The sequence below is a fragment of the Salmo trutta genome, chromosome 17, assembly GCF_901001165.1.
Source record: "Salmo trutta chromosome 17, fSalTru1.1, whole genome shotgun sequence".
In the NCBI taxonomy this organism is placed as follows: Eukaryota; Metazoa; Chordata; class Actinopteri; order Salmoniformes; family Salmonidae; genus Salmo; species Salmo trutta.
In genome coordinates this window covers 53,618,324-53,639,657 of record NC_042973.1, presented here as the reverse complement: position 1 = coordinate 53,639,657, position 21,334 = coordinate 53,618,324, and the positions used below count along the sequence as shown (strand labels likewise).

At 43.8% G+C, this 21,334-nt stretch overlaps 1 protein-coding gene across 5 annotated transcripts in view; it reads left to right on the top strand.

Annotated features, from left to right (window-relative positions):
* LOC115152420 (zinc finger protein 862-like) overlaps positions 1-21,101 on the top strand; it is a 34,967-nt gene extending 13,866 nt beyond the window's left edge. For 4 of the 5 annotated variants that reach the window (XM_029697279.1, XM_029697277.1, XM_029697282.1 and 1 more), the window contains 3 exons: positions 235-422; positions 17,280-17,840; positions 18,420-21,101. In XM_029697279.1, the coding sequence (XP_029553139.1) occupies positions 235-422; positions 17,280-17,840; positions 18,420-20,581 (2,911 nt within the window). In that variant the 3' untranslated portion in view covers positions 20,582-21,101. The remainder of the gene's footprint in view (positions 1-234; positions 423-17,279; positions 17,841-18,419) is intronic. The other variant, XM_029697278.1, reaches the window with a different exon arrangement.
* The last annotated feature ends 233 nt before the right edge of the window (positions 21,102-21,334 follow it).

The window sequence follows — 21,334 nt, the reverse complement described above, 5'->3', positions numbered from 1 at the left end:
AGATTAGAATTGAACAGAAACCGATGAACTTCATCAGCCGTGAATCTTTGACATTAGTGTTGAGCATTCAAAGAATGTGAGAGGACATCCTAAATAAAGTGTGTGAAGATCAGGTATAATTTAACCTGTTTACTGTATGTCCATTGCTTTAAACATGTTTATGCTACAACCTATGTTGTATTAAGACCTAATGCGACTGACAGATATTTATGGATTTTTGTTCATATATTACAGGTATATACGGAATTCGTCGGATGAGAATGAGAGGAACCTGACTGCGTTCCAGCATGGAGAGCACATATACTTCCGTGTATGCCGACAGTTGTCGACAGGAGAGAAGCTCCGTGTTTGGTACAGCGATGACTACATGAGGCGGCTGCACAGTGTCTCGCAGGACAGCATTGACCGCGACCTGGACACAGGTGAGACACCCCCCTGAAATGGATTTCAATTTGCCTCATGTGGCTGCTCAATATGACTGACTTCATTAAATAAATATCCATCACTAGTAAAACTAGTGTTATTTGTGTTCCATTGACTTATTTTGGAGCGATTATGAAGGCCAGTGTTGATCGAAGGAGATTTCAATGTTGTGCACAAATTTGTTTACATCGCTGTTAGTGACCATTTCTCCTTTGCCAAGATAATCTATCCAACAGGTGTGAAATATCAAGAAGCTGATTAAACAGCAGGGTCATTAATTGCACAGTAGCACCTTGTGGTGGGGACAATAAAATGCCACTAAAATGTGCAGTTTTGTGTCACAACACAATCTCACAGATGTCTCAAGTTTTGAGGGAGTGTACAAATGGCATGCTGACTGCAAGAATGTCCAGCAGAGTTGTTGCCAGAGAATTTTTGGTTAATTTCTCTACCATTAACCGACACCAATGTAATTTTCAAGAATTTGGCAGTATGTCCAACTGGACTCACAACCACAGACAACGTGTAAACACACCAGCCCATCACCTCCACAACCGGCTTCTTCACGCCACCCGGACAGCTGATGAAAATATGGGTTTGCATAACTGAAGAATTTCTGCACAAACTGTCAGACACCATCTCAGGGAAAGTCATCTGCGTGTTTGTCATCCTCACCAGGGTCTTGAACGTCGTGACCGACTTCAAAGGGCAAATGCTCACCTTCAATTGCCACTGGCACGCTAGAGAAGTGTGTGGTCTTCACGGATGAATCCCAGTTTCAACTCTACCGGGCAGATGGCAGACAGCTTGTAGGGTGTTGTATCGGTGAGCTGTTTGCTGATGTCAATGTTGTGAACAGAGTGCCCATGGTGGGGTTATGGTATGGGCAGGCATAAGCTATGGACAATGAACACAATTGCATTTTATCGATGGTAATTTGAATGCACAGAGATACCGTGATGAGATCCTGAGCCCATTGTTGTGCCATTCACCGGGACACAAACACCTCATGTTTCAGCATGATAATGTCTCAAGGATCTATACACAATTACCAGAAGCTGAAAATGTCCCAGTTGTTGCATGGCTTGCATACTCACCAGACATGTCACCCATTGAGAATGTTTGGGATGCTCTGGATCGGTGTACGACAGCGGGTTCCAGTTCCCGCAAATATCCAGCAACTTTGCACAGCCATTGAAGAGGAGTGGGACAACATTCCACAGCCAACAATCAACAGCCTGATAAACTATGCAAAGGATATGTCACACCAGATACTGACTGGTTTTCTGATCCACGCCCCTACCTTCTTTTGTGTGTTTGTATCTTTGACCAACAGATGTATATCTGTATTCCCAGTCATGTGAAATCCATAGATTAGGGCCTAAGACATATCAATTAACTGATTTCCTTATATGAACTGTAACTCAGTAAAATCTTTGAAATTGTTACAATGTTGAGTTTATATTTTTGTTCAGTGTCGATATCCTACTCCCATAATTCAAACAATGAAAATACCAAGACATGTTTTCTTTACTTTCATCTCTTATAAAAACTCACAAATTCCCCTCACCTCAATGTTTTGAGATAAGAATTGAGTAGGTGGATGACCTCCTGCAAAGTAGTCATACATTTGAATCAAACAATTATTAGGCTACACAGCACTCTCTAGATTGGGTAGAACAGACTAAGTACTGTGAAAACCAACCTATGAAACACAACCGCCCCGGTCTCCCCGATTCACTGTTTGGTTATTGGCTGTTCAATCCCGCATGTTGTTAGAAGACCAGCGAAAGTAAAAATGTGAAGATTTGGAAACAAGTCAGTCTCCTTGATTATTAGGCTATCATAGATGGATTTAAAGTGTGCATTTTGTGCAATAAACTAATGACGTACATGCTTTTGTTATGGCATTTTAGTTTGACTGACAAAGTATACTTGGTCTGGTCTTTGGTGTCCCAATACAAATACCGTAGCCGGAAATACACCCCAAACCAAGGTTCCCTCTAAACTGTGCGCAGCTCACCTCTCGCAGAATAAATATCAGCCCTCGCAGAGAAGCACGAGATTGAACTTCACTCAACTTTCTAGAGTTTTCCCATTTTAGTTAACTCTATCAATGTTTCACTCTACTGTGGGAATTGCTATCAAATCATTGCATTATAAGCCACTTTCAATGTATCATACCGAAACAAAACTAACTAACTGTGCAAGAGATTTTCTTGTAAGCAGAGCGCATTGGAGTAGGATTCGATTGCATTGACAGGCACAACGCAGGCCTGTACTCTACACAGACTGGTGCGCCATAACCAATCAGAGCTGCAGTAGGCCTTTATGCAAATAGCCATTGCCATATATGGATCTGCCATTCACTTTGAACTGGACTGTGTTTACAGCATGAGTGGCTGTGAGTAGATGTGCTTGTTTTGCGTTCAAAGCTAGAGCTGCATGTTGCCACCTGTGCACATGTGTTAATATTCTTTGCTAGTTAGTTAGTTATTAGCCCATATAGCTCATTTCTAGTCAACAATGGGGGAGTGATTGCTTCCTACAAGAGCACAAAATGTTTGCATTTCTAGCCATCTTTGAAAAGCGAGTCACGTAAAAGCACTTTTTTATGTCTTAAAAGGGCTGTGTTGTATTTTGAGACAGGCTTGAATAAGCTAAGTAGCCAATAGGCAGAGGGTAGCATAATTTCTCTGAATGAATTTTATTTCGTAAAGTGGTTTCTTGCATCAAACAGAACATTTTCAGTCACCTTGTCTTAAGGACAAGTGGATAAACAGGTTGTCAAGCCCTGCATTTTTGTTCAAAGGTCTCATGGAATGTAGGCCTACATTGAACACCACACATTTGCTGCTGCTGTAGGCTGAATGATAGAACAGCTATTTCCATGTTAACATTTTATGGGATGTCTTTTTCTTCATTGTTTTTTTATGGTAGGCCACTCTGGTAGGCCTACATTATGATCAAATGTAGGCCTAAAACTGTAACTTAAAGCATGTGTCAATGATCTCAAGGCAGCTGGGACCATAGTCACCAAGAAAACAATTGGTAACACTACTCCGTGAAGGACTGAAATCCTGCAGCGCCCGCAAGGTCCCCCTGCTCAAGAAAGCACATATACATGCCCGTCTGAAGTTTGCCAATGAACATCTGAATGATTCAGAGGACAACTGGGTGAAAGTGTTGTGGTCAGATGAGACCAAAATGGAGCTCTTTGGCATCAACTCAACTCGCTGTGTTTGGAGGAGGAGGAATGCTGTCTATGACCCCAAGAACACCATCCCCACCGTCAAACATGGAGGTGGAAACATTATGCTTTGGGGGTGTTTTTCTGCTAAGGGGACAGGACAACTTCACCACATCAAAGGGACGATGGACGGGGCCATGTACCGTCAAATCTTGGGTGAGAACCTCCTTCCCTCAGCCAGGGCATTGAAAATGGGTCGTGGATGGGTATTCCAGCATGACAATGACCCAAAACACACGGCCAAGTCAACAAAGGAGTGGCTCAAGAAGAAGCACATTAAGGTCCTGGAGTGGCCTAGCCAGTCTCCAGACCTTAATCCCATAGAAAATCTGTGGAGGGAGCTGAAGGTTCGAGTTGCCAAACGTCAGCCTCGAAACCTTAATGACTTGGAGAAGATCTGCAAAGAGGAGTGGGACAAAATCCCTCCTGAGATGTGTGCAAACCTGGTGGCCAACTACAAGAAACGTCTGACCTCTGTGATTGCCAACAAGGGTTTTGCCACCAAGTACTAAGTCATGTTTTGCAGAGGGGTCAAATACTTATTTCCCTCATTAAAATGCAAATCAATTTATAACATTTTTGACATGTTTTTCTGGATTTTTTTGTTGTTATTCTGTCTCTCACTGTTCAAATAAACCTACCATTAAAATTATAGACTGATCATATCTTTGTCAGTGGGCAAACGTAAAAAATCAGCAGGGGATCAAATACTTTTTTCCCTCACTGTATAACATCCTCCATTCGGGCTGCAAAGGCATCGGTTTCCTCCATAACTAGCTTTAATGGCTTGCCCCTGAACATTGAGAAAATGTACTGTCTTAATAAAACACCATTTTGATGCTTATTTATAAAACCCTCTTAGGCCTCACTCCCTCCTATCTGAGGTATCTACTGCAGCCCTCATCCTCCACATACAACATCTGTTCTGACAGTCACATTCTGTTAAAGGTCCTCAAAGCACACATCCCTGGTTCGCTCCTCTTTTCAGTTTCGCTGCAGCTAGCAACTGGAACAAGCTGCAACAAACACGCAAACTGGACAGTTTTAACTCAATCTCTTCATTCAAAGATTTAATCATGGACACTCTTACTGACAGTTGTGGCTGCTTTGTGTGGTGTATTATTGTCTCTACCTTCTTGCCCTTTGTGCTGTTGTCTGTGCCCAATAATGTTTGTACCATGTTTTGTGCTGCTACCATGTTGTGTTGCTACCGTGCTGTGTTGTCATGTGTTCCTGCCTTGCAATGTTGTTGTTTTAGGTCTCTATTTATCGTGTTGTGTTGTCTCGTCGTGATGTATGTTTTGTCCTATATAAAAACATTTATGTTTAATCCCAGCCCCTGTCCCCGCAGGAGGCCTTTTGCCTTTTGGTAGGCTGTCATTGTAAATAAAAATGTGTTCTTTAACTGACTTGCCTAGTTAAATAAAGGTTAAATAAAAATAATAAAATAATTTTAAAAATGCACAGCGTTCACCCAATCCGGTTGTTACACGAGTTTGTTGTTTACCCCTGCTGTACACAATGTCCAGAAGTAGCTAGACACCATAACATGGTGGTGGGGAATTGTGTTTTATTAAGACAGTAGGCATATTTTCCCTGATTTCTTATTTTATATCTTTTTTCCACCGGTCCCCCCCCCCCCCCCCCCCCCCCCATTAATTCAAGTTAAGGAGGAAACTGGCATTTTTGCAGCCTGATAGGAGGATGTTAATGTACGGACAAGTCGCTGGGGGACACGAGTGTATTACCAGCTGGGCTGATTGCGTCAACACCTAAAGGTAATACACGACGTCAGGAAGAACTTCACCCTCTAGGGGTCTTGTGTGCCATCTGGACCACCATTCGGTCTGGTCGAAATTGCTAGTTGGGCCATGGGGTGGGGGCGTTCCGATGATTTGGTTCTGTGGGTGTTGGAACAGAACCTGATGGTTGTTGACTGTATATGATTTGAGCTTTAGACTCTTAAGTCCATAACAACATGAACAATTACTACTGGTTTCAGTCTGTTCTTCAAACAGCCTGTATTTAAAAGAATGGATTAGGGCAGGTTCACAAATGAGCAAACACTATCTACTGTCTCAATCAAATTTGATTAGTCACATGCGCCGAATACAACAGCTGTAGACCTTACAGTGAAATGCTTACTTACGAGACCCTACCAGACAATGCAGTTAAAAAAATATGGATAAGAATAAGAAATAGAAGTAACAAGTAGTTTAAAGAGCAGCAGTAAAATAACAAGAGCGAGACTTTATACAGGGGGGTACCGGTTAGTTGAGCTAATATGTACATGTAGGTAGAGTTATTAAAGTGACTATGCATAGATAACAGAGAGAAACAGCAGTGTAAAAGAGGAGGTGGGGGGTGGGCAATGCAAATAGTCTGGGTAGCCATTTGATTAGTTGTTCAGGAGTCTTATGGCTTGGGGTTAGAAGCTGTTTAGAAGCTTCTTGGACCTAGACTTGGCGCTCCGGTACCGCTTGCCGTGCGGTAGCAGAGAGAGCAGCCTATGACTAGGGTGGCTGGAGTCTGACAATTTTTAGGATGAGAATGGGGGTGTGCTCGGTCCTCTCTTTCCTGTAGTCCACAATCATCTCCTTTGTCTTGATCACGTTGAGGGAGAGGTTGTTGTGCTGGCACCACACGGCCATGGTTGAAATCATCTGCTGTTTGACAAAATAAAAGGTCTAATCCAGCCATGAGGTTTATTGTAGCGTCATATTTATGTTTATTTGAACATTTGAATAAATATTTGCGAAAAAGGCTACTGTAACTGATGTGCATGCAAAATTATATCATAACGAGGGCCAGTCCTGGTCCACATGTCATGACAAGTAATTCAAATCAGATTTTTAAAAATTGTCATATACTTGCAGGCTTCTCACAAGGTTCAATGGCGAGAAAAGGGAACAATCAAATAAGTGACATAGTAATACTAGAAATAATTTAAACAAAAATAAAACACAGTACAAAAGAGGCATGCAGATTAAAATAAGAGTAAGGTAAAATAAATGAATAAATAGTATCATGAACATTGTTTACCCCTGTACACAGTGAGTGGAAAAACTGAATACAATGCATAGAATTATAGAGACAAATTATGAACAGTACAGGAGTTAACTAAATAGGCTATACACTGTATTTACATTAGTAGTGCAGATTGAGAGCTGGCTATTGCATTGGTCTGGTAGACTAAAGTGATTCCAGTCACTGAACAGAATAGTAATGTTTTATTTGTCGTACAGGATACACAAGGTATGCACTGTCCAACACTGTCTTGACAATGCAACAACAAGAAATAATTAAATATAAGAATACGTACATAAAGTAAATGGCTCAGTAGAATATAATGTTTGTTGCATAAGTATAATACAGGAAAGCACAATTTGTAGTACAATATTTATTTACACATGCATCAATAAATGGTAGGGTGCAGTAGGCAGCCCGGGATTCAGTTGTTGAACAGTTATGACTTGGCGGTAGAAGCTAGCTTTGAGTTTGGTAGTCCGACTTGATGCGCCAGTGCAGTCTGCCAGATATTGACCCTCACTGCTGCTCCCTCTTCCATGCTCACTGCCTTCTCCCGCCTTCAGGATTGGAGGCCCCTTTTAGTTAACGAGTGAACTGAATATGGACCTCCTCAATCATGGCATCCTGGGTTACAGGCTTTCTTCAATGACTCCTATACACAAAGGAAAAACATTGAGTTACATTTTAATTGCACGTGGTCTAACACACATGAATTTACTGAAAAAGCAGAGAAAACCAGTGCAATAATAACCTGTAAGCACATCAAATAGTCTGGAATAATAGCCCAAACTTCAGAAAAAGGTCCTTGAAACAGGCTTTTCTGCCCCAGTCCTGTTTGTGGTAATGGCAAGATCATTGGACAGAATGCAAGGTAGCATCCATCTCTCTGTGCACTTCATGCCCTTGACCCCGTTTATAGACAGAAACGTAACCTACAAAATCAAGAGAAGTTTTAGAAATGACACCATTTTAACATATTTCCCTCCCCATGTTAGGTGAGCAATAGTTGGGCTAGTCTGTGAACAAGAGGCTCCCATAATGGGCTCTGTTTTTTTGTCTGCAAATGAGGTATTGCAGAGTTGGGCTTATGGATCAATTATTTATTCAAAGTTTCTGTGGAAAAAAGAACAACAATGAATATGTAACTTACTAGAACTAAACAACATGCAAATGTCTGGTCTGAGACAGGGAGAAGACATGGGGCCTGTGCCCCATGCTCAGAGTTACCACCCTGCGAATTCAACAAACTTGACGTTCCCACGTTTACGGCTATGCAAGTGTTGAAAGAAAATAAAACAATCAATTAGACAAACGATTTGGTTCACAAACAAAAGTAAGTATTTGGATTTTTACATCTACTCTGGAAATCACAACTGCTGTGGTTCCGTCTTTGCCTTTAGTTAACAGAGTTTCAGAGAGAATTTAACTGGCTCTGCTAGAACTGCAAAGAGAATGGTAATAACTACAGTACTGTATTTATTTACCCAAATTAACAAGCTTGCAACCCTAGAATTGTTTTTTAAATTGAAAATGGCAGGTTTGGGCACTGATAAGCACCTAAATCAGAACGCAGTGGCTGTACAGTAACATGCTATAAATGATGGCAGAGCACAGGCTCTGCGCTTCACAGCTCTGTGTGGGTTTTGACTGACTGACATTCTAAACTTGAGCACCGTACGTGACAAAAAGTTGCCCAATTAGCTGGAGGGATGGGGGCAACTTCTTGTCGCTTACGGCCACTGCTTACAGCCACTTCCAATTTAGGCGCTTGTCAGTACCCAAACCTGCCACGTGGGAATGCCAAGTTGCCCCCATCCCTCTAGATAATTGGGCAGCTTCAGCACATTTGTGGTTGTCTGAGTGACGGAAATTATTTAAATGAAGAGGACTATGTATCTTGAAAGATGAGACATTGAGGATTATAATAAATACCGGTTTGATGTCATACAAGCAAGCCAAACATCCCAGAATCCAAATGTGCACTAAACATTTCCATTTCATAAAACTCATGTCATATACAGTGCCTTCGAAGTATTCAGACCCCTTGACTTTACACATTTTGTTAGTTTACAGCCTTATTCTAAAATTGATTAAATTGTTTTTTTCCCCCTCAATCTACACACAATACCCCATCATGACGAATCAAAAACAGCTTTTTAGAAATTTTACCAAATGTATTAAAAATAAAAAACTGAAATAAAATGTACGTAAGTATTCAGACCCTTAACTTTGTTGAAGCACTCTTGGCAGTGATTACAGCCTTGAGACTTCAAGCTACAAGCTTGGCACACCTGTATTTGGGGAGTTTCTCCCATTCTTCTCTGCAGATCCTCTTAAGCTCTGTCAGGTTGGATGGGGAGAATTGCTGCACAGCTATTTTCAGGTCTCTCCAGAGATGTTCAGTCAGGCTCAAGTCCGGGTTCTGGCTGGGCCAAGGACATTCAGAGACTTGTCCCGAAGCCACTCCTGCGTTGTCTTGGCTATGTGCTTAGGGTCATTGTCCTGTTAGAAGGTGAACCTTCACCCCAGTCTGAGGTCCTGAGCGCTCTGTAGCATGTTTTTATCAAGGATCTGTCTGTACTTTGCCTCGATCCTGACTAGTCTTCCGGTCCCTGCCGCTGAAAAACATCCCCACAGCATGATGCTGCCACCACCATGCTTCTCCGCAGGGATGGTGCCAGGATTCTTCCAGACGTAACGCTTGGCATTCAGGCCAAAGGTTTCACACCAGTTTCTCATGGCCTTCGAGTCATTGGGTGCCTTTTTGCCAACTCCAAGTGGGCTGTCATGTGTTTTTTACTGTGGGGCTTCCGTCTGGCTCCTCTACCATAAAGGCCTTATTGGTAGAGCGCTGCAGAGATGGTTGTCCTTTTGGAAGGTTCTCCCATCTCCACAGAGCAACTCTAGAACTCTGTCAGAGTGACCATCAGGTTGTTGGTCACCTCCCTGACCAATGCCCTTCTCCCACCCCATTGCTCAGTTTGGCCCGGGAGGCCAGCTCTAGGAAGAGTCTCTTGGTAGTTCCAAACTTCTTCCATTTAAGAATGGCGGTCACTGTGTTCTTGGGGACCTTCAATTCTGCAGCCCTTTTTTGGTACCCTTCCCTAGATCTGTGCCTCGACACAATCCTGTCTCGGAGCTCTACGGAGAATTCCTTCGACCTCATGGCTTGGTTTTTGCTCTGACATGCACTGTCAACTGTGGGACATGATTTGGAAAGGCACACACCTGTCCATATAATGTCCAATCAATTGAATTTACCACAGATGGACTCCAAGTTGTAGAAACATCTCAAGGATGGTCAATGGAAATAGGATGCACATGAGCTCAATTTCGGGTCTGAATATTTATGTAAATAAGGTATCTTTGAATTTCTTAACCTGTTTTCGCTTTGTCATTATTGCTGAGGATCATTATTTTTTTTTGGAATAAGGCTGTAACAAAGTGTGGAAAAAGTCAAGGGGTCTGAATACTTTCCGAAGGCACAGTACAGTGTCAATGTTTGATCACTATGTTTGGTGTACAGTTACAAGATGACGTGGCGACACCCTGAGTTGTCCTGAACAGAATGAGCCTATGTTTGTCTATTGTGAAGAAAATTGGCTGCAGAACATGCACCTGAATTGCGGTGAATTTTCTTGTGAACAGGAGTTGGAACCTACATTTTTTTCCAATTGTTTCGTTCTGAACAGAACCATACATTTTTTGACCCATTCCAATGTTCCAACCAGCAAAATAAAGTTCTGAACCGGTTTGAACCCGAAAAAAGAGCAAATTGTATTTTACCGTAACAGCATGGTTTAATCATAATGAAAGACAAACACACACTGTGCTGCCAGTCATAGTATAGGGCGCACGAGATGCAACTGACATTTTGCAGGTGAGGAGAGCGTGAGAGAGGATGAAGGAAGCAAGCCTTGAAGCGCTGGACATTTTATGACATGCATTATACTGAATTAGGCCCACAGAATTATACCTACGGAGGAGTGGCTTCTATGGAGGCACTTTAAATGTCTTTGAACTTCCGAGCTGGTTTAACGTTGTGTAACGGCTTTGACTTGAGGTTGTTTGTAGGGTTGCCAGGTAGGTTGTGCCTACCAGAGAAAATATTGATTTCTCCTTTTTGTTTGGAAGGGAATGAGTCCCGTCTGGTCCTTCAAGTCTACACCAATACAAAAGACTCATGTAACAGTCAGTATGGAAATACTCTTTTCATAAACCCTTAAAACATTACAAATGACTTCAAAACCACTGTTCTTTAGCGTTGGTTGTATTACCAAAATAAATGATCACACACATATAACAAACAATGAGCTCTGGTTCCTCAAGAAAAGTCCTGTACCTCAGGCCTATAAAGTGTCCAGCCCAGTAAATGAGTGCAGTGAACTCAAGTGACCTTAGTCACGCCATGTTTGTCCGTTCGTAAAGTGATGGGTAAACACGGTCTCATTAATACAATCAGATAGCAATCAACTCTTTTACAACACAACTATGATGTGTCACATCTCTGTAGTCTTCACTAGAACTGAACACATAAGTCATCATGGTTATACATCACACCAAAACCAATGAAATACCGTATGCAAAAAGTTGTGGTTAGTCAGACAATCCAATCCGCACACAGATCTCCAGTGGTGAAAGACCACGAAGAAACAGCTGCGACCAACGTAGATCAGTAGTCTAACAATAAACACAGGTAGATCCAATACTGGTTGATCCTGCGACACGGCTACAGTGCACACTTTTTACTACAAACAAAACAAACAGGGTCTCAACGAGCTTCCAAGCTGAGGGTAGAACTCTTCCTCTCTTGCCCCACTGTCACAACCCACTTTTGCGCAGCTGATGCTGACTATTTAATTGGGAATTAAAGGGGAAGCGCCCTATTGGAAGGAGAAGCACTGAGACGGTTCAGACAAATTCAGGGCTGTCACACACCCCCTCCCCTGGAAAAAGCCAACCATTGCCCTGGAAGGCACATCTTGGTCTGGGAAACCGAGAAAAGTCTCCTCATCACTTTCCTCTACAAAAATATTCAGGACTTTGCGGCGGTTACACTCCTCAGCTGAGGGGCAACAGGCCTTAAGGTGTGAGACTCCTGGGTTTGGGCATATCCAGGACCTTGCGGCACTCAATCTCCTCTAATTCCTCAGCTGAGGGGTAACAGGCCTTAAGGCATGAGACATGTACAACGCACATATCTTCACCTGTGTCCTCTTTCACTACTCTGTAGTTCAGAGGGCCCATCTGCTCCATAATCCTATATGGTCCTTGCCATTTAGGAGCGAGCTTGGCCGAGAAGAATTGTTCAGCTTTTGAGAATGGATGAGAGCGAAGCCACACCTGATCACTAACCCGGAACTGCATGTCTCGTCTCTTCTTATCATAATTTCTCTTCTGCTTGAGACGGGCCTTGATCATGTTCTTTGAGACAAGAGCTCTCAAGTTGTGGAGATGGACTACTTGGTCATAGCATGCATGTCTGGAGTAAACTGCTGGGGCTGTAGCACCATATTCAAGGGTCCTCGGAGGGGACAACACAGGTTTAGCTCTGCAGGGGTGACTCCAGTGGACTCTTGCACAGCAGAATTCAGGGCAAACCGAAACTCAAAGGTGCTTGTCTCAGTGTTTGTGCTAGGTCCCTAAATAGGAAGCAACCATTGTCTTCAAGGTTCGATTAATCCTCTCGTTGAGGTTGGTCTGTGGGTGACAGGCCATGGTCAACTTCTCCGATTCCGTCTTTGGCAGGTCTCCTCAAGGAGATCAGAGATGAATTGGGAACCTCAGTCAGACAGGATGCAATCAGGCACTCCCCAGCGAGTCAGGATCTCTTTTGTGAGGATGTTAGAGACGGTCCTCACTGTGGCCAGACGAAGGGCAAAGAACTCCACGCACTTGGAATAGTAATCAACAAAAACAAGCATGTACATATTGTGATTGGAGCTTCTCGGAAATGGACCCATCAAATCCACTCCTAACATTTCTCAAGGTTGGGTAACCACAGTTTGCTGCAACTTGCCAGCAGAGAAAGCCTTCTGGTTTGTACATTTGACAAACCTGACAGTTTCGGATGTGTGCCTTCACATCCATGCTTAGATGTGACCAGTAAAGTAACGCTAGCAACCGCTTGTAGGTTTTGAACCTGCCCAGCTGACCAGCTAATAGGTCTTCATGAAATTGTTGCAGCAGTTGAAGGCGTAGAGGTTTAGGTATGTACATTTGGTAGAATGTTCTGTGAGGTAGCTGTACAACTCAGTAGACTTTGTCTTCAATGATGGTCAGCTTTGTGGTAGGACTGACCATCTTTTCTCCATCTTCCAGGATAGTCTGGTACAAAGCCTGTACTTCTGGATCATCCTGTTGGGCCTTCCATATGGCCTCATCAGAGACGGGAAAGCACATGTTAGATGAGGGCCACTGTTACCACCAGCAGGAGCTCTGGATAAGGCATCTGGAACAATGTTGTACTTTCCTTTCCTGTATTCTACTGCAAAGAAGAACTCTTGCAACCGTAGAGCCCATCTGATGAGTCTGGTGCTTGGTTTATTGGTCTTGAACACCCACACAAGGGAGGAATGGTCAGTGACTACAGTGAAGTATCTTCCTTCCAGGTAGTACCTCCACTTTTCCAAAGCCCAGACAACCACAAGGCACTCTTGCTCGGTTGTGGAGTAGTTCCGTTCTGCTCAATTCAATGTCCGACTGGCGAACGCTAGCACTTCTTCAGTGCCAAGTCCAGTCGGTTGGACTAGGACAGCACCAAGTCCAACATCACCTGCATCAGTATAAACAACAAAATGGCAGTCAAAGTTGGGATGACCCAAAATGGGAGTTGTGACAAGGTGTTGTTTCAGGGTTTCAAAGGAGGTCTGGCACTCTGCCGTCCATCGGGATTTTGCTCCTTTACGCTTCAATGCATTGTGGTTCTGCCACCTGGGAGAAGTTCGACACAAACCGATGGTGCCATCCCAAGGAACCGTTGAAGGGCCTTGAGGGTGGTTGGCACAGGGAAGTCTTGTACAGCCTTGGTCTTTTCAGGATCCACATGGATGCCGTCAGAAGACATAATATGGCCAAGGAACTTCAGGGAGGTTTAGCAGAAGTTACTCTTCTTTATGTTCAATGTCAGACCAGCTTCTCTTAGCTTGTCCAACACTGCTTGACGAGCTTGAAAGTGTTGTTCTCTGGACTGGGAGTAGATAATTATGTTGTCCAGTTAGACAAAATAGATCTTCCCTTTGAGTTCACCTAACGCAATCTCCATCAGTCTTTGGAAAGTGGCAGGCGCATTCTTTAATACAAAAGGCATCACTTTAAAGGAAAAAACAGGCCCTCAGCACAGACAAAAGCCTGGTCCATCTCAACCTGCCAATTGCCACTATTGAGGTCAAGGGTTGTGAACACAACAGCGCCAGACAATGATTCGAGGATCTCTTGTATGGTGGGAAGAGGATAGACATCAGTCTGGGAGACATTGTTGGTCTTCCTATAGTCCACACAAAATCTCAGACCACCAGTCTTTTTTGGGATGAGGACAACAGGAGCAGCCCAGGGAGAGGAGGAATGTTCAATTATATCTTGTGTCAACATATCATTAATGAGTCCCTTTTGGATGATTAGCTTCGCTGGGGACAATCAATATGGCTTCTGCTTGATCTGCATTTCCTGTGAAAATGTTAGCTAGCTAACAAGCTTGTGTGTGCAAAATAGCACTAGAATTAAAAACACATCTTAACTTTTTGTAGTTAATCATTCCAATGTGAAACATGATAACTATTGCATGCTTAACTAGCACTGAAAAATGTAATACATTTTTCTCCAATTAAACATCTCTACCTAATTTCTGAACCGCACTTGTAACGTTGTCAGTAGGCTTCAGTAACCTATGCTTCAGAGGGGAGGGGCAGATAGCCTACACGTGCACCCACTGGCAAAGATTTCCAGCTGGCAGGCAGACACTGGAATATGTTTCTGAATGACAGTGAGGGCTTTGCATAGGCACTATGTTGAGATTTTTGTGGGACTGGGGAAAAAATGCCCGGAACGTAAAATAACATTATTAACCGGTTCCCATGCTTTTAAAATGACAGTTCTCTTCCGGAACAGTATAGATCACTTTCGGTTCGGGTTCTGTTCCTTAAATAATTGTTATTTTCTGGTTTTCTGTTCAGTTCCCTGAACCGGTTCCAACCTTTGCTTGTGAACGCCTAACACTGTAAGATCACATTTTATAACTTAGCTAATCATGTTGGCAATACAACAAGCATTCAAATGACAAGCTTTCAAACGCAACATGCAACAATTTAAAAGATTTTACTGAGTTACAGTTCATATATGGAAATAAATTCATTAGGGGCTAATCTACGGATTTCACATGACTGGGAATACAGACATGCAACTGTAGGTCACAGATACCTTGGGAAAAAGGTAGGGGTGTGGACCAGAAAACCAGTCAGTGTCTTGTGACCACCATTTGCCTCATGCAGCGCGACACATCTCCTTCACATAGAGTTGATCAGGCTGTTGTTTGTGGCCTGTGGAATGTTGTCCCACTCCTCTTCAATGGCTGTGCGAAGTTGCTGGATATTGGCAGTAACTGGAACACGCTGTCGTACAAGTCGATCCAGAGCATCCCAAACATGCTCAATGGGTGACATGTCTGGGGAGTATGCAAACAATGGAAGAACTAGGTAATTTTCCGCTTCCAGGAACTGTGTATAGATCCTTGCGAAATGGGGCCGTGCATTATCATGCTAAAACATGAGGTGATGGCGGTGGATGAATGGCAAGACAATGGGCCTCAGGATCTCATCACTGTATCTCTGTGCATTCAAATTGCCATCGATAAAATGCAATTGTGTTTGTTGTCCGTAGCTTATGCCTGCCCATAGCATATCCCCACCGCCACCATGGGGCACTCTGTTCACAACATTGACATCAGCAAACTGCTCACCCACACGACGCCATAGCAAGAGCACTGGTGGACATTTCTGCAGTCAGTATGCCAATTGCAAGCTCCCTCAACTTGAGACATCAGTGGCATTGTGTTGTATGACAAAACTACACATTTTAGAGTGGCCTTGTATTGTCCCCAGCACAAGGTGCACCTGTGTAATGATCATGCTGTTGAATCAGCTACTTGATAATCCACACCTGTCAATTGGATGTATTATCTTGGCAAAGGAGAAATGCTCACTAAAAGGGATGTAAACAAATTTGTGCAAACCTTTTTAGAGAAATAAGCTAGTTGTGCGTATAAAACATTTTTGGGATCTTTTATTTCAGCTCATGAAACATGGGAGCAACACTTTACATGTTGTGTTTATACTTTTGTTCAGTGTAGTTGAAGACTTATTTGAGTCATGAAAGTGCATTGAAATTACTTAGGAACTGTGCACACTTTAGAGAGGTGTGTGGCCACTTGGAGACACCAGTTAGTCCTCTCACTTAAACCCTTGTAATGGTTTTGTCTTATGTTGCACCTACCCCACATTTTCTTGAATATTCTTATCATGTTACTGAATCTCTGAAACTGGAAACACTTATCTCCCTCACTAGCTTTAAGCACCAGCTGTCAGAGCAGCTCACAGATCACTGCACCTGTACATAGCCCATCTATAATTTAGCCCAAACTACTACCTCTTCCCCTACTGTATTTATTTATTTTATTTATTTTGCTCCTTTGCACCATATTATTTACATTTGAACTTTGAACTTTCTTCAAACTACAAATCTACCATTCCAGTGTTTTTCTTGCTATACTTTATTTACTTTGCCACCATGGCATTTTTTTGCCTTTACCTCCCTTATCTCACATCATTTGCTCACATTGTATATAGTCTTATTTTTTTCTACTGTATTATTGACTGTATGTTGTTTACTCCATGTGTAACTCTGTGTTGTTGTATGTTGTCAAACTGCTTTGCTTTATCTTGGCCAGGTCGCAATTGTAAATGAGAACTTGTTCTCAACTTGCCTACCTGGTTAAATAAAGGTGAAAAAAAAAAAAAAAAGAAATGTATCCAGAATATTTTCAGATTTTGTTAAACAAATACAGCGAAAAGTACAGTAAATGTACAATGCACATAAAATCAACAGTGTAATATTTGGATTCAGTATTGTGTCAGGTGAACTGTTGTGTCCTCAACTTTGGTCTTATAATTTCCCCATAATCTCCAAGCTGTTCCCTTTTGATTGTTACCATGCTTATACATCTTCTGTAACAAACATTTAAATTTAGCCGTATCCATATAGACCAATTCTCACGTGTGTAAAAGGTTAATGACAGTGGTCAACACTTTTATTCAAATGAGTTAGGCGGTTTTTATTTATTTAACTTTTATTGAACTAGGCAAGTCAGTTAAGAACAACTTCTTATTTACAATGACGGCCTACACAGGCCAAACCAGGACGACGCTGGGCCAATTGTGCGCCGCCCCATGGGATTCCCAATCACGGCCAGTTGTGATACAACTGTTATATCACATCCATTGTCGTATTACTAGTATATAGCTTTACTTTACACAGGCGTACATTTACACTTCCACACAGCTAACTCTACACTGTTGTATTACAGGCCTGTTTAAATCCAAGGCCCAGGAGGAGACCAAAGGACCCATGCTCAGGTCAGCTCTGCATGGGAGACGGAGCTTCAGCAAGCACACTAGTGAGGAGGGGGACGGTCAACCACAAACCAAGAAAAAGAAGATCGACCTGATCTTCAAAGATGTCCTGGAAGCTTCTCTGGAGGCCTCCAAGAGCCAGGAAACTCCTCTGAATAGCACCTTCTCCCTGAGGCGGGCCAGAGCTCAGCATGTCAGCCACCACTACAGCCACCCCACACTCACCTCCCAGAGTGGGGAGTCTTATTTGGCCCAGGAGGAATGCAAAGTGCCAGGTCTGAGTCTCCACCCATCAGAGCACTTAGATGGGGGTTTTGATGTTCGTTGTCTGAAGATGGAGGATTCAGAAGACGACCCTGGTCAGACTCATGAGGGGCCTTCCACCTCATTTTGCCCCAACTGTGTGAAGCTTAAGAGGAGGATTCGGGAGCTGGAGGCAGAGGTGTTTCGTCTGAGGGGAGGGGAGCAGGAGGTACCCCTCCACCCTGAGCTCGCACCTATAGATGAGCTCCAAGGTAGGTCATATAGAGAAACGGAGCATTGTGGCAAGGGTTATTCGGTGAGATTGTTCCTCTGCTTTGTAGCACATTTCAGATGTTACATTTTCTGTTCTTTCTATATTCACCTTCAATTAAAATGTGGATGCCCCATATCACAATCCACATCATTATCAGTAGAAAAGCATTTTTCATTATTTTGGTTAGGCTAACTGAAACAAGAAGTTGAGCTAAACACCGTTTGTGAGTTAACATTAAATTATGTGAAACAAACTGTGTGAAATAATTGTCACAGTGATTTCCTGCTTTAGATTTTGCATTAGTGAATTTTTTGTGTGTGTGTATATTCTAGGGGATTCAAAATAGATACACATGCTTGCACATGTATTTTATAGATGTAAAACAAATTATTTAAATTATTTATTTCTGCCTGGATTTTGGAAATCTCCGATATTCTGTGGATTTGGTAGGATACTAGTCTGATCAAATTCCAGTAATAGGAAGAAAATCTTCAATTGTTTATCAGGTGTTGCATACAGTATTGCATTGCTGAGGTTGTTTTTTTATTATATTTATGTTATATCCATTTATTTTCAGCAGTTGAGGCTATAACCCCTATTCCCGTGCTGCTGGATGAGGATGATCCGGATGTGGAGTCTGCAGATGAGTCCATCACTGCTGACCTCATGGTGGCTGCTGACGACTCCTCCAAGCTGTTTGCTGTAACTGGACGGCGCATACGCCGCTTCAAGCAGGAATGGCTCAAGAAGTTCTGGTTCCTACGCTACTCGCCAACGCTCAATGAGATGTGGTGTCATGTCTGTCGCCAGTACACCGTCCAGTCCTCACGCACCTCCGCCTTCATCATCGGCTCCAAGCAGTTCAAGATCCACACCATCAAGCTGCACAGCCAAAGCAACCTACATAAGAAGTGCCTTCAGCTATACAAGCTCCGCATGCACCCAGAGAAGACCGAGGAGATGTGTCATAACATGCTGCTGCTGTTCAATGCTGCTTACCATCTGGCCCTGGAAGGCCGGCCCTTCTCAGACCTGCAAGCTCTGGCCGAGTTGCTTAAGAAATGCGAGCTCAAGGTAGTCGACCAGTATATGAACGAAAGCGATTGCCAGACCCTCATCCACCATATTGCCAGGGCGCTTAAGGAAGACCTGGCAGAGAGGATACGCCTGTCACCCTTCCTCAGTGTCATCATGGACGGGCAGAGCGAAGGCTTGCTGTCAGACACCGTTGCCGTCTATGTGCAGTTCACCACCAGCGAGGGACCCCCTGCCACAGGGTTCCTCTCCCTGCAGAGGCTGAGCGTTGGCAGTGTGGATGGCTACCTCCAGGCCATTGATCGGGCCTTTGCTGTGCTTGGTCTGAGGCTTCAGGACATGCTGGTGGCTGGTCTGGGGGTCGATGGCTCCAACATCTCCTCCAGTTTGAGAGCAAATATGTACATTGATTTACGGAAGATGCTCCCCTGGATCCTCTGCTTGCCGGTCATGATCCATCGTCCTCACCTGGAGGTGCTGGATGCCATCAGTGGGAAGGAGCTGTCCTGTCTGGAGGACCTGGAGAACAACCTGAAGCAGCTGCTGAGCTTCTACCGGTACTCGCCTCGCATGATGGCCGAGCTCAGGACTACCGCCCCCACACTGTCTGAGGAGACAGAGTTCCTGGGAGACATACGAGCCGTCCGCTGGATTATAGGGGAGCCAAATGTCCTGAACGCCCTTCTCAAAGATTACCTGGAGGTGGTGGCGCACCTCAAGGATATTAGCAGCCAAACGCAGAGGGCAGATGCAGCAGCCATTGCCTTGACCCTACTTCAGTTCCTCATGGATTACCAGTCTGTCAAGCTAATATACTTTCTCCTGGATGTCATCGCTGTCCTTTCACGCCTTGCTTTCATCTTCCAGGGGGACTACCTGCTGGTGTCTCAGGTAGATGCCAAGATCGAAGAGGCCATCCATGATATCGGTCAGCTGGTGGACTGCCCTGGGGAGTACCTGCAGGAGTTTGAGGATAATTTCCGCGAAAGTTTTAATGGCGTAGACCTGAAGAACTTACGGGTCGCAGAGTCCAAGTTCCAATCCATCCGCGAAAAGATCTGCCAGAAGAGCCAGGGCATCTTGTCCCAGCGACTCGACATGCACAGCCGCACAGTGGTCAAGGCGTGCCGGGTGCTCGACCTCACCACCTGGCCACGCAACAGGGATGACCTGCAAGCCTTTGGGGAGGAAGAGATCCTGCTTATCTTTGACCACCTTGAAGCGATTCCCTCTGCTGTCCGGGAGGCATTGCAGGACAGAATTGACGCTCGGGGCAGCCTGCTGGTGGAGTGGAGGGACCTCAAAGCTGACTATTGCGGCATGAACGGCTTCAAGGAGGTGGTCAGTCAAATCTCTAGGTACAAGCAGCGCTTCCCTCTGCTTAACCGCATCCTCCAAGTCGTCAGGGTCCTGCCCACTTCCACCGTCTGCTGTGACAAGGGCCGGGGGTCCCTGCAGAAAGTGCGTAAGAACAACTGCTCAAGGCTGACGCTGGACCAGATGAATGACCTACTGACCCTTGCGGTTAACGGGCCACCCATGGCCAACTTCGATGGCAAGCGACCATTGGACAGCTGGTTTGAGGAGAAGTCTGGCAACAGTTATTCACTCTCAGCTGAAATGCTGAGTAGAATGTTGGCTAATGAACAAAAGTCTGTTTTGCACAGCATGGATGTGAACACAGAGTTCTACCCTGATATTTGACTGATAAGGGCCAGGGCTTTACTCCACTTTATTCCAAAAGCTAGGGATGTAGCGATTCACCGATATGCATTGGTCCCCGATTTAAATGTTTAAGATACAATGGCATCGGTTTTCGGACCCCAAACCGATCCAAATGTAGCATGCATCGGTCAGAAAATCGATTCATAGGTTACGAATTGCCAAGTTCACATTTTGTTTTGCACATATTCTTTCTACCTAATCTTTTGTCACAACTGATGCGTCCTCTCCTTCAGGGTCGAACAGCATGTAACTGTGTTGACAGTCATTGATCTACAAGTGATTTTGCATGCCGAAACAACCCAAGGCAATATCAGTAGCCTAGTCAAACTGTGCACTGTGCCGAGTGACAACCTATGTCATTTGCTAGGTTATTGTTATCTATGCGCTTTTGAAAATGTTGTTTTCCCCGAAATAAAAGTAAGCTACTGGAGACACAACTCTCATCTGGCTATAGGGTACCTGTTGAATGGAGATTACAATAAATGTTATTTTGATTGGTCGGGTTAACCCTCAGCAGTCATTTTGGTAGTTTGGCTTTAAACTATCAGTGTATATGGTCATTTTTAGATATACAAGGTCAAGTTTAAAATGTCATAACTAGGACAGCAATCACTTTTGCGAGGCACACTGCATGGCCGAAACGAGAGGACAAAAGATTACTTCTTAACTTCCAAACGTTCAATTTTGAGATGGGGGGGGGGGGGGGTTGAAATCCAAAGTTGTGCTATTTAT